Below are 12187 nucleotides of genomic sequence, written 5' to 3' on the forward strand. Positions count from 1 at the left end.
TTCTGCTCCCCACTCTGTCTCTGGTGAATCCTCTCACCGCCCCTGAGCCTCTGGCCTGTACCCCAGTTCTGTATGTACAAATAAATAAAAAATAAAAAAAAAAAAGGTTGAACAAAAGAAGTCAAAGAAATGTCAAGTTGTTCTCTGACATCATAGGAAGATGTTAACTTGACCATGGGAAGGCCTCTGGGACTGCTGCATTAAAGCCTGCCTCCCAGGGTCAAAGGCCACCTTGCTGTTTCCCTGGATTCCTATGACCAAACATTCCACCACTGCACTGTGAACTCAGGACTCAGCTTCTTGAAAATAATGCTGCTAAAAAGCACCCCTGTTATCACCCCATGATCACTCACACTGAGAGAGATGCACAAATAGCCAGCCATGAGGGAGGAAGGGTGGTGGGGGCTTATGCCCCTGATTAATGGCATAAAGAGAATGGGGGGTCCAGTTGAGGTCTACAGAGTTGGGGTCCACTTAAAGACTGCAGCACAGCATGGAGCACAGAGGTACTGACTGGGCTGCCCTTCACCCCCAGAACAGGGCTAGGTGGGTCCACCAGGCCTTCTGGTCACACTACCGACCCAAGTGCTACAGCTGGCAGTGATAAGTTCTCAGGGTGGTCATCTTTTGGTCTCAGTTTCCCCAGCTGCACAGTGGTAGTTTCACCTGGAAAGCTGGAAAACGTGATGACATTACCCAAAAGGCCCTACAAGGAGAGCTGAAGAGCTTGCTCTGGCCAGGGAGTCTTATGGCCACTTAGATTCTACGTCATTGGAAGGATTCATACCTCAAAGATGCCCAGATTGTGCGTCAGAGAAACAGCACAAAACCAGTTATTGGGGGTTCTATTCCAGGCCCCCAGCCAGGCCAACTGGGCAAGAGTTCTCTGGGGAATCTGATTCACCTGTACCAGTGTGGCCAATCAACAGACAGTGGGGCCAGGAAAATGTTATGCTGGATCCAGCAGTCAACAGTTAGCACCTCTTGGATACAACAGGAGTCAAGGTGGCTCACTGGACTAACCTAACTCATGGACATTATTCTTACCGCTTTGATGGAAGGAGAGAGAGACAAATATGAACAATCCCTCCTCCTCACGCCCACATTTTTCCCACCCCTCCTGACAAGCTGACAAGAACAGTGTTTCCAAGAAGCTTATTTTTCTGTGAAACACAGGACAACACAACTGCTCTCCGTGAACCTCCGTGAGATGTCTTCTGGCTGCTGCTCCTGCATTCTGAGGGCAGCTCCCATGCTGTCAGCTAAAAATGCTGCTCTGTATCATTATTAGGCCAGAAGCCTCGCCACACAGTCAGACACCCATCCTGTGCACTTGCCGTATTACCAGCAGGAAGATCTGCCCCCACACAGGACAGGAGAGGAACTGGTAGCGTCTGGAAAGAGGGACAGACTGTGTAGGGAAGCAACAGCCCCAACAAAGGTGACGACCTGTGATGGTCAAATAGAAAAGACCCAGCTGTGGGTCCTCCTTGGCGGGTCAGAGGGTTAGAACACAGAACCAAGAAGCTAAAGCCACTTCAGCTGAGTTCGATCCCCAGCCAGGGAGGTGACCCACATGGCGGCAGACCTCTCCTGACCTGCCCACTGCTCCCCTCAGCAATGTACTGTGTCGATCTGCCTGTTCTGCTCCCCACTGTCTCTGGTGAATCCTCTCACCTCTCTCACCTCTGGCCTGTACCCCAGTTCTGTATGCATAAATAAATAAATCTTTAAAAAAAAAAAAAGACCCAGCTCTATACTGACAACAGATACAAGCTATACACTTCTCTTTACTCACCGGGCCTCTAGGACAGGACACAGTCTCACCTCTGCTTCTAGGCTTCCTATTAAAGCCTACTGGACAATTTACTGGGCCTTGAATGAGGCCCAGAGTATATTAATATAGTCATCTATGGGTCAAAATATGTTGACATGAATTAATAAATTTCAAAGTGTCATTTACCTGCGATCAACATGTCACATAGGCTCACACTTGCCCTTTTAAGTGCATTATTAATAAAAGAAGGTGGATCTTCAAAAGGCAAATCTACCTGCCTTTCAACCAAGGTAGCTGTCACCTTCCATGTCACCTACCTCGGCCTCCAAGTGAAAGGCTAAATGCGAAGAGACTCGGGCTAGCTGGCCACACTCAAGTCCCAGTCCAGCATCCCTTAGGTGTGGAATGCAGCCGACTGTATCAACTGTCACTCCAAAATACCAGATGACGTGCCAAATCTCGAGACTGTGGTAAGCAGGGGACAAAGGTGTTGTTTTTAGTCCATGGAGAGACATCTCCGTTACTCCAGGGCACGGGCTAGGTTCTTCCTTATGCTGCTATATGCAGCGCACAATGGCACTAATTAACAAAGGCACAGAGCCCAACCCAGGGCACACCACAGCTGCCCCGCAGGGGCCTGCCAATACCAGACCATGATGTTATTGGAAACCCAGTTCATACAGCACCCACATTCCATTCGGTCTACTCAGGACGGTGGGGCTGCCCCTGTAGATACTAGTATCTTACGCAAGGGGTGACCTGATTAGTTGGGGAGCTGTTAACAATGAGGGATAAAGCTACAGCCCTCTGGAGCATATTTGCTGATGTAAAATGCTGATCTTGGCTCAGCTGGAGGATGGTTCTACTGTGCAGATCTCCCTGATGCACACACAGACTCTCATTCTTCTGGCACTTTTGCCTGCTTGGTAGGAGCCTTTCTTTGCAGATAAGGCAACTGGGGCAAGGGACAGCTAAGTGGCTTAGCTGGAGCTAACAATGAGCTGGAGCTGCAGAGAACCCTGTGTGCAGACCTCAGGAAGCCTGGCACTCCTGGGAGTGGTCGGTGCAGTTGAGTCTGACCAGGCACTCTGGAATCTTAGGTCATCCATAAAAAGGAGATGACACGTGGGGATTACAATTGAGATGAAAAAAAAAATGTGAAAAATGATGTAAAAATAAACTTTTTAATTTAAAAAAAAAAAAAAAGGAGATGACAATACCTACTTAGGCAGAGTGCAAGAACAAGCCATATCCCAAACCTTGATCTAGAAAGTCAAAGATCATCAGGATTCAAATCCTGGCTCCACTATTTCTGTGTGACCCTTCGGCAAGTTATTCATTTTCTGAGTCTTGATAAAACTTAAAATAAGGACAATACTGTAATTCATTCATGTTAAGATACATTTTCTCCCATTCATTTTTCAGTTCTAAAATCAGGATGCTTCCTAAAATTGATGTTCTGGACTAAGGGGCAGATTTTCTTTTCAGTGGGCACTATGTACACAGCACTAAGGACGTCCAGATTTGATGTAAACACAAAACAAAACAAAAACAGAGGTGTATTCTTGAAGGGCTGCTGTGAGGGCTGGGCGTCAGAAGCTGGGTCAGAGTAAGCCCTCCCTGGATGTCAGATAGCCTGCAGGCTGTGACTGGTCTTGGCCTGGGAGGGTGTGGCCTGTTGCCTGGTGCACACTGCTCCAAGGGTCTGGTGCTGGGCTGAGGAGCAGGTTGAAATAATGGCACCAGTGCATCAGAGTGGTGGGGTCCAGCCAGGTTACAAATGCCCTGGGCAGAAAGAGATTTTGCCCAACTCCTTACCAAAGGGAGCCTGGCTCCTAGGTCCCAACTTCCCCCTCCAATCTGTCAAACAGGGCACTCAAAGTGGAGCCCTGAGGAGGCAGGCAACAGCGTCATGCTGAGGGGCAGCCTTGGTGGTTGTTATTATTCCCCGTTCCAGCCCTGGTCACATAGCAAATGTGCATTAAAGTCTGCAACCTGCCTACTTCAATTTTCAGAGAGGAATGCTCTTAGATTCTGAGCCAGAACGTGCTGTCGGAGATACTATTACAGCACAAGAATTATAGCAGAGTAAACGATCTTGTCCTTTAAACTTCCCAACATTCTAACAACGGTTTCGAAGTTAATCAGGCTGCGCCCGCTGCACAGCCTATTTAATTGGTTTTCCTCCTTACAAAGAAACTCTTAACACCAGGAGCAGTGGGTGATTTTGAGGAAGAGAGGCAGGTGCACCTGGAAGCCCTGATTACAACCTCCGGTGGCGGGGGCCGTGCCAGCAGATTAGAGGGTGTTCTGACTCAGCAAAACTGGCACGGCCTTTAAAAGGAGCCGAACTGGGCCCCAGAACGACCTGGGGTTGCGTCCTCACATGGAACTGACAATTGGCTCTAAACCGGGCGCAGCCACCAAGCCACCCAGCGGCGCCCCCGAGGCGCGGGTCCGAGCGCAGGGGCGGGGCGAGCCAGGGGCGGGTCCTGCCCGTGGGCGGGGCGGGGGTCACGTGTGTACACAGCGCCCGGGCAGCGTGCGCGCCGTGAGCCCCGCCGCCTCCTCCAGCCGACTCCAGCCCGGCGGCCACTGCGCGGCCTGCGGCCCAGCCAGCGGTGAGTGGGCACCCAACCCGGGCGGGGGCGGCCGGGCAAACGCGGGGTTTCGGACCGCGAGGGGAGCGAGCCCCGGGCCGCGGCGGCTCCGCACGACCGGGCGCTCCGCTTGCGCTCTCGGGTCCTTGGCCCCGCCCTGGCGCTGTCCCCTCGGGGTGGCGGCGCTGTCCTCCCTACAGTGGCACTGCCCCTGTGTGGGGTGGGGACACCGTCCCGTTGGGTGTGGGGGCAATGTCCTCCGCGCGGTGGCACCGTCCCCGTGCGGGGCGGGGGCGCTGTCCCGGGTATAGGATCGCCTTCTGGGCCACGCTGAGCCAGGGGCCAAGGCAACCGGGGCTGGCGGCCAGGGGCCATGGCCGCTGCCCCGCTGTCATTAACTTGTCAAGGGGCAGCTGAAATCTGCTGTCTGCCTGGGCAGCTTGAGCAGCACTTCTGGTTCTTGGTGAGCCCGGCAAAGGACTGACCATGTTCTCCTGGGTCACTATGATTACAACTTCTGTCCTCGTTGATTACAGCATTTTTTGATAAGTTCTGAAACTGCACCAAAATGGAGATATAAAGTCTGCTAGTTGTATGGATACTTGATAAATATAAAACCGTATGGGCATGAAAAGGCTGTTTGGAAGCTTCAGAGGATGGCTGTGCAACCCAGCCTGTGAAACACCCTTTCTACCAGCAGACAACACCCCAGCACTAGTTGGTATAAACAGACTAAGCTGGGTGTTCATCTGAATGTGGTAATCTAACTAGTATCTGCAGTGCGCGGAGGTGGCAGCTTGGGGGTTATTTTGCATTAGCTGTCCAGCGTAGTCCCTGGAGGCATGCTCATTTGAGATCTCTGTTCCACCTTTAAATAACCAGCGCCGTATCTTAACTGAGCAGCATGACACCTTTCCCCTATCATCAGCATCTAGTGGAGGCTAGCATTCGATAACAGCGGCAAGAAGCTTGCTCTACAGGCAAATACAGAAATATGACTAGAACAGCGCTGACCATGTTGTCCCAGCTGCTCCTGCGTCAGGGAGACCAGATACCCAATCATCCTAACGGAGCACAGTGGAGAGTGGAAAGAGACACTATTAATAATTACACCGAGTGTGTCGTCACTCTCTGACCCGCTGGCTGAAGAGCTCCCTCAGGAACTTCTGGGTCCAGCTCTGCACACCAGAACCTTTGCCACCATTTTGACAGAGAAGTTCTCGGAAGATCGCTGGCTTTTAAAAATAGTCACTTATGTCTGGTGAGTGATTACAGTGCTGTGCCACAGACAGGACACTGGGGCTGGACAGTGAAGCCCATGCCCAGGGTTAAGCTGCCCCTTGAGTGCTAAGGGGCCATCTGGCTTGGGTCTGCGCTCTTCATCACGGGCTCTATGGAAACATCCTGAGAGGAAGGAACACAGCTTTAGGGCAGAATGTAAATGGCAACGCTGACTCGGTGTTCCAGTCACTCAAAAGCCACTGGTAGGATGATGAAAGAAAGAAAGGTAATGTTCAGCTACCTAATGTGAGTACATAATGGGGTTTTACATTGGCATGTAAAAACTGGGGATACTTACTATATAATGAAAAGGTGTCTTCAAACATCACTGCTGGAAAAATATACTGTGTGAGTTCTAGGTAGGGATAGGGACAGGGTGTGTCTGGAGTGGAAGAGGAGGGTACTCCTTGGGAAAGTCACAACCAGCTCACAGCTGCTAGGATGTCATTTGGGATCTTGAAAAAAAAAAAAAAAAAGAACCACTCTCACCTGGTCTTTGAGGACTCAGTCATACACCAGGGCCGTATCTCTGGGGGCTGAAGAGTTACCGCCTAGAGAATCAGCCCACTGTGTAAGCGTACATGGCAAGATCATACTGCTTTACCTTAGACAGTGTTTCTCAGTTATTTCCCCTTGTTTCTCCTAAACTCTCCAAGGCTAAAGCCACTGTGTGAGTGAGCCACATCAGACTCTGTCTTTCTCTGGGTCTCACTGACCCAGGACCTCAAAAACAATCCAGGCATCAGAAAGCCCAATCTAGAGAGTTAAAGGTGACTTTTCTCTAATGCCAATATGGGATGCTACCCGGCAGACTTCAGACTCTTGTTGCCTTTGCATATCCATGCAGATAGACACCCCCTGAGTAGCAGAGGAACAGGGTGAAATGGGCCTGGTATCCTCTGCACCCCCCCAGCAGGCCTGTCTGGATCCCTTCCCTCCCACACTCCAGCAGGGCACACCCAGCAGTCTCCTAGTTTTAATTAGGACTGAGCAAACCAAGGAAGCAACTGTTGGCTATTAGACCAAAAGTGACAAGTAGAAAGAAGCAGTGGTGATAAGATCGTGGCTCGGAGCCCTGCCCCAGGTAAGAGCACACCTAGCTAAGAGCTGGGTAGATGGAGAGCCCAGGCAGGCTGCCAGGTAGCCTGGAATCTGAAGTGGAGACTTTATCTCTTCTCTGTCTGGCCCTTGAACTTCTGAGTAAGTTCTCTTTGTGTTTTTCCCCTGGTCTGGGGTACCTGGAAGGAGCATTAACCTCAAACCAAGTCAGGAAAAAAAAGCCAAAGTAACCAGTGCTCCAGAAATCAAAGAACACGTCCCATCTTTTCATGAGGAAATGGATCCTGTGGCCGGGCTTGGGTACCCCGCTGGCCAGGAACCAGCTGTGGGACCTCAGCCCTATGGCCCTTCCTGAGCGGCAAACATCTCACTCTGTTCCATGGAGAGAAGCATCTTTATTTATGCATCTGAGCCAGGTTCCTTGTTTCACTCTCACTACTCTGCAATTTACAACTGTAAAAAGCAAAAGGCTACAAAAATCAGAACCACCCATCTATATAATGAACCGTTTCTTATCACAGCTGGGAAGGCAACAGCGTTTTGTGATAGCAATCAGTATGTGCAAGCTCTCTGCATGGAAAACTATGAAAACAGCAGCCTTTCCGGAGCGTCTGGCTCCTGCCAGCTGCATGTTAATTGTAGCGAAAGCCTCTGCCCATTATTATAAAAGGAAATAAACATTCAGGAGTTATTTCCAAAGCATTTCGATTGTTCCAGAACATTCGTCTGAAGTGGAGGCTCACGGTGCCTAGCAGGTCTGTTTCAGACAGAAACCACCGCCAGCCCTGCAGCCAGCCCCAGGACCCAGGACCCGGCCTCCCATGCCTTCCCTTTCTTCCCAGCTCCTGTTGCAGCTCCTCTTCTGGCCTTTCTGCTTGTGGGGTTCTGTCGCTCACTTTGGGGGACAGGCCCTGATGTTATCTAATTCACCTTCTTCCCACCAGGATTCAGGGTTCAGATAAGGGAGACACCCCCCCCCTTGGTAGCATTTAGTGGGTGGGAAAAAGTTGCAACATGGCCCATGGTGTGGTCAGAGAAGGATCCCCAAGACCCCAAGGTGCTGATGCCCCAAAGAACACTTCAGGGGTGAGTGCCTGCTGGGTGAAGGAGGGGTACTGAGGAAGGTGTTCCAGGGAAGGAACCAGTGTGTGCGGGGCAGAAAGCACCCGTGCAGGTGGGAAGCTGGCCAGCTCTGGCCTGAGCATGGGGTAAGGTTTCCTGATTAACAGAGGCAGTGAAATAAAAAGGGAAGGTTTTACTGAAACTAGTTCAGCTACCTTAGAGCAGGGTGATTCTGCTCTGCTGTTATTTTTTTTTTTTCCCTTTTCTCACTTCAGATGGTGCTGTATGTCTCTCTCTGTGTGTCATGTACATGGCACACCACCCCACATCAGCGCCAACACACACACACACACACACACACACACACACACACACACACACCGCCCCCGGATTCTGGGTAGCAGCCCCTGCCCAGCACCACAGCAGCATGTTTCCAAACTGCATCGGTCAACCCTTCAGCCCTCAAGCTGCTGCTCTGACTGAGTCTTCACATCTCTTTCCATGGAAATCACTATTTACTTTAGCCTTGGATTTTAGCAAAGTTCATTTTAGTTGCTTACAGACATTCACTTTTGACCAGCTGATTTATACCACTTGGGGCTCTTTTTAAAAAGATGGTGACATCTAGCTTCAAAACGCTTCTCAGTGCTAGCCAGACATGTATAGCACGTCTGCACTGCAAAGAGGGTCCCTGAGGAGTGGCCTAGCAAGAGGGAGCATTCCTGTGGGAGGCTCAGATTGTAAGTTATGAACCCCGAAGAGCTGAGGCCTGCAGTGTTCTTCCAACTCCCTGCACCCCTGAGGCTGAATGTAGGCGAGCGTGTGGATTTCTGTACACCAGACTGATACCAAGGCAACGCCAGGAAATGTTGTCTGTTGTTACCATAGCCCTAACCTGTGTCACAAAGACTTTAGGCTCTGTGATGCACCCAGTGTGCAATGAAGGGGGGAGGGAGCATGGACAGGGGGGTTGGTCTGGAGTGTTCTGCCTGTGTTTCCTCCCATGAAAATTGACACTTGGCTGTGTCTGGTGCTTAGTTATTACCCTTGTAACTCCCTTGGGTTCCCTTTTCCACGTGACAGCTATTGGAGGTTCTGAGTGACAGTCCAATAGCAGTTTCCTCTCATAACTTTCCCTGCAAAGGAAAAGCCTGCCTTGCCATCACCTAACACCAGGGACAAAACAAGGCTCATCCTCCATGCAGGCTAGACATCACCAACTATAACCTTCTCGGAGTTCCTCTGCCTGGGGAGGATGAGAAAGCAGGTCAACTATCTGCCCAAAGCCACACCGCTTGTCTACAGGGAGGCTGTGGTGCATCCCCACAATCTAGCAGTCTACCCGCTTCCTTCCATAGAAAGGCTGCACAGCCATGGCACATGGAGTTTCTTACAGCATCTTCTGCAGCCCACACGTTCACCAGCTCTGTCTCTGCAGCCTGCAGGAGATGAGTGCACACCCGCGGCATCATTTGTCAGGGAGTCCCTGAGTTAAGGTTCCCTGTGTAAGATAGAATGAACCCAGTCACGGTGGAGCCAGCACCTAAAATCAGCTATTTTCTCACAGTAAGAAAACCATGGAAGGGCTAGTGTCATCTTGTTGCAGGGGTCCTGTGTCTCACACACACTCCTGGCTCTGCTGTCCCTGGTATGGAACGCTGCTGGGAGGATGGCAGCTGTGCACCTGTTCAGTCTGGGCCTGGCATCCCCTGCTCCCCCCAGATTAAAAAGACTCGTCTGCTCAGGCTGCTGAGCAGAGGTGTGGCCTATCTGTACTGCCAGCTGTCTGGCCAGCTCATCTTTCTTGTGTTCTGACCACCCCCGCCCCCGCACCCCAGCCCTGCAGCCCACTGCACTAAAGCATGTCCCATCCAGCCTGTGCTTTCCTCAGCGCTGCACCTGCTCTTGGGCCTGGGATGGACTCCTCAGCTGGCAAGCCTGGCCTGGGCATGCTGGGCAGGGTCTCCTGGCTGTCTGAGGGTGAGTCCTAACTAGAGGCATGCTCAGTATTCAAAAGGCACAGCACTTGCTCAGGGACCACCCAACCTGAGAGGGGCCTCCAGGTATTCCCAAGCAGCAGGGACAGCTGCCCAAAGGGTGTCCAGGCCTGTGCCAAAGAGCCTCCTGAATTGGTGCCAAGAGGTGTAGGAGTCAGACAAACCTTCAGCACCTATGTGCCAAGGAGCCTCCTGACCCAGCAGAGATGGAGGGAGCCTAGAAGAGAGAGGCACACCTATTTGACCAGGAGGCAGGGTGGGTAGCTGGGAAATTATACAAGAGTATCTTGAGAAGTTGCTGGAGCTCAGAGGGGGTCTCTGAAGGCAATAAAGAAAAAGAAAACATAATTTTAAGCACAAGAACATTGGTGATGCACGATTGTCATCTAGTTAAAGCTCAGGAAAAGCAAGAGCTCTGAAAGTCCTTTGAAACTGGGCCGAGGCAGGGAATCCCCAAAGGGTTCTGTTCCTTAGGACCTCCTGGAGGAGGTACAGAGAAACAAACCACCACCTGTAGCCTAAGGCCTCTCCTGACCCTCCAGCTGCAGTCCGCCCTCTGGGCGCAGCTGCCGTCCTCACTTCCTCTGAGGCGGTGGATGGAAATTGCCTCTGGATGGCAAGCATTGCCAAAGCACCAAATGCTACATTTGGGAACCAGCTTTCTGAGCATAGAGTCTGGCCTCAGGAACCTTAGTCAAGCTTTCTTCCAAAGGGCTTGACTACTGGGCCCAGGAGGAGAGCCCTCCACACTGAAGAGGGAATAAGGACAGTGCTGATTCCTCTAAAGGGCCGCCCACAGCCCCAGAGCTCCAGCAGCAGCACGTGGCAGAAAGGTCTGTACACTTTCCCATCCCGCTGACAAAGACATCCCTCCAACACTCAAGGCTGAGGACAGCCTGGTGCAGCAGGACGTCAGCTCTTTCTTCCTGGGTCTCTCTAAAGGCTGCCCTCTCTGTGATGTGCACACACACAGTCAATCCTGGAGAAAGAGAGAAACCCAGCTGGCTGCTTACTGTTCAGGAACGAGCACTCCGACACAGCAGAGGGCTTTCCTGGGGCTGGCGCACCAACTCCAGGTGTCTTGGGCCGGCTAGTATAATGAAGTCTGTCTCTGCACCCAAAGGCAGTGAATCCCCTCATCTGCTCTCCTCTTCCCTGTCTGCTGCAAGCCTTGCAGGCCTGGAACCATCTGCCTGAAGCTGCAAGGGCCTCGACGTTCCATTCTGACAAGATCGGTTCCATACCAGCCACCCTTGGACCAAGACGGGGAGGGGCTCTTCTTTATGAGTATAATAGGAAAACAGTCACGCTTGGAAAGAGAGGTGTGCAAATACCTTTAGGTCATTAAGGAATCCTTTAACAGGAACAACAGTATTAATACTGGAACCATCTTGGGCAATCCAAGGCACGTGTGTGGCCCCCTGACCTAGACAGCTCCTTCTCTCCTTTCCCCCCTGACCTAGACAGCTACTTCTCTCCTTTCCCAACAGAGACACAGAGAGCCTAACAGAAGGAGACTGGCCTTGGGTGCGGGAGCCCTTGAAGCCCCCACCTGGCTTGGGACAAGGTATCATTTTGTCACCACATCCTGCCTTGGCTTTCTCTCAGTCGGGGCTTGTCCCTGCCCTCCACTGAGTCGATGGTCAGGGCCTGGCAGCCCTGCCATTGCCTTTATTGCAAAGCAGGTACCACTGCACCTGCCTACCCAGGTGCCGTTGCTCTGTGGGCCAAGGCTAATTCGCAGCTCCTGGCTTGCCAGAGAACACAGTGCAGACGATAAACAACCACAAACGTCATTTTAGACAGGAGACCGAGGGTGAGTAGGTTTCTCCCCTACAGGAATCCGGAGGGGCTGAGAGGGGAGCAAGTCTGCGAAGTTGTGCACCCCAAGCATACATTCATACGCGCCTTGGTCCGCCTGGAGTGAAGTCAGGAAGGGGCTTCAGTTCAGAAAATCTGTCCAGGGAACAGGCAGGCACCCTGGCCAGGCAGGAGAGGGAGACTCATGACAGAAACAGGGCTGGCAAGGGTGGGAATCCACAAGGACATGGAGGGGTCTGAGGTACAGTCCTGCAGTAGAGCAGGTGAAGGGGCCCAGGTCCCTGACTGTCTGGGCCAAGTGAGCCCAGGGTGTGGGAACACCATCACTGGGGGCAGACACGGGATCTGGAGCAGAAACTGCAGTGGGTGGCAATCTGAAGGAACCCTGGGGGAGGGTTTCGGAGGGTAGGAGAGGCGTGATAAGACTGGGAAGGTGGCCAGACCAGTCAGGGTATGTCCACAGGCGGGCCTGGGAGCAGCAGCTGGGCAGTGTTGGGAGGGAGAGCAGCCAGGGGGCTGGTCAGGGAGGTGGGGAGTGGGCAGGAAGGGCAGACCAGGTAAGGAGGCTGCCACTCGGCTAGTAGGATTTT

The 12187-nt window shown here is 52.1% G+C and overlaps 2 protein-coding genes across 4 annotated transcripts in view; one reads left to right on the top strand and one right to left on the bottom strand.

The window, feature by feature from the left end:
• The window catches only part of LOC101618382 (chromosome unknown open reading frame, human C7orf50), a 118726-nt gene that overhangs the window by 28972 nt on the left and 77567 nt on the right, over positions 1-12187 (bottom strand). The window lies entirely within an intron of this gene.
• Positions 4342-12187, top strand: part of GPR146 (G protein-coupled receptor 146) — a 14236-nt gene continuing 6390 nt past the window's right edge. Inside the window, exon 1 of one of the 3 annotated variants that reach the window (XM_012728998.1) lies at positions 4342-4398. Coding sequence is in view for 1 of the 3 variants with exons in the window: in XM_004688345.2 (XP_004688402.2) it covers positions 5819-5904 (86 nt within the window). In the remaining 2 variants the exon portion in view is untranslated. Of the gene's footprint in view, positions 4399-4931; positions 5905-12187 lie in introns of those variants that run through there. The other 2 variants (XM_004688345.2, XM_012728999.1) reach the window with 2 other exon arrangements.

The sequence above is a fragment of the Condylura cristata genome, unplaced genomic scaffold, assembly GCF_000260355.1.
Source record: "Condylura cristata isolate star-nosed mole 26May11 unplaced genomic scaffold, ConCri1.0 scaffold00024, whole genome shotgun sequence".
NCBI classification, from domain to species: domain Eukaryota; kingdom Metazoa; phylum Chordata; class Mammalia; order Eulipotyphla; family Talpidae; genus Condylura; species Condylura cristata.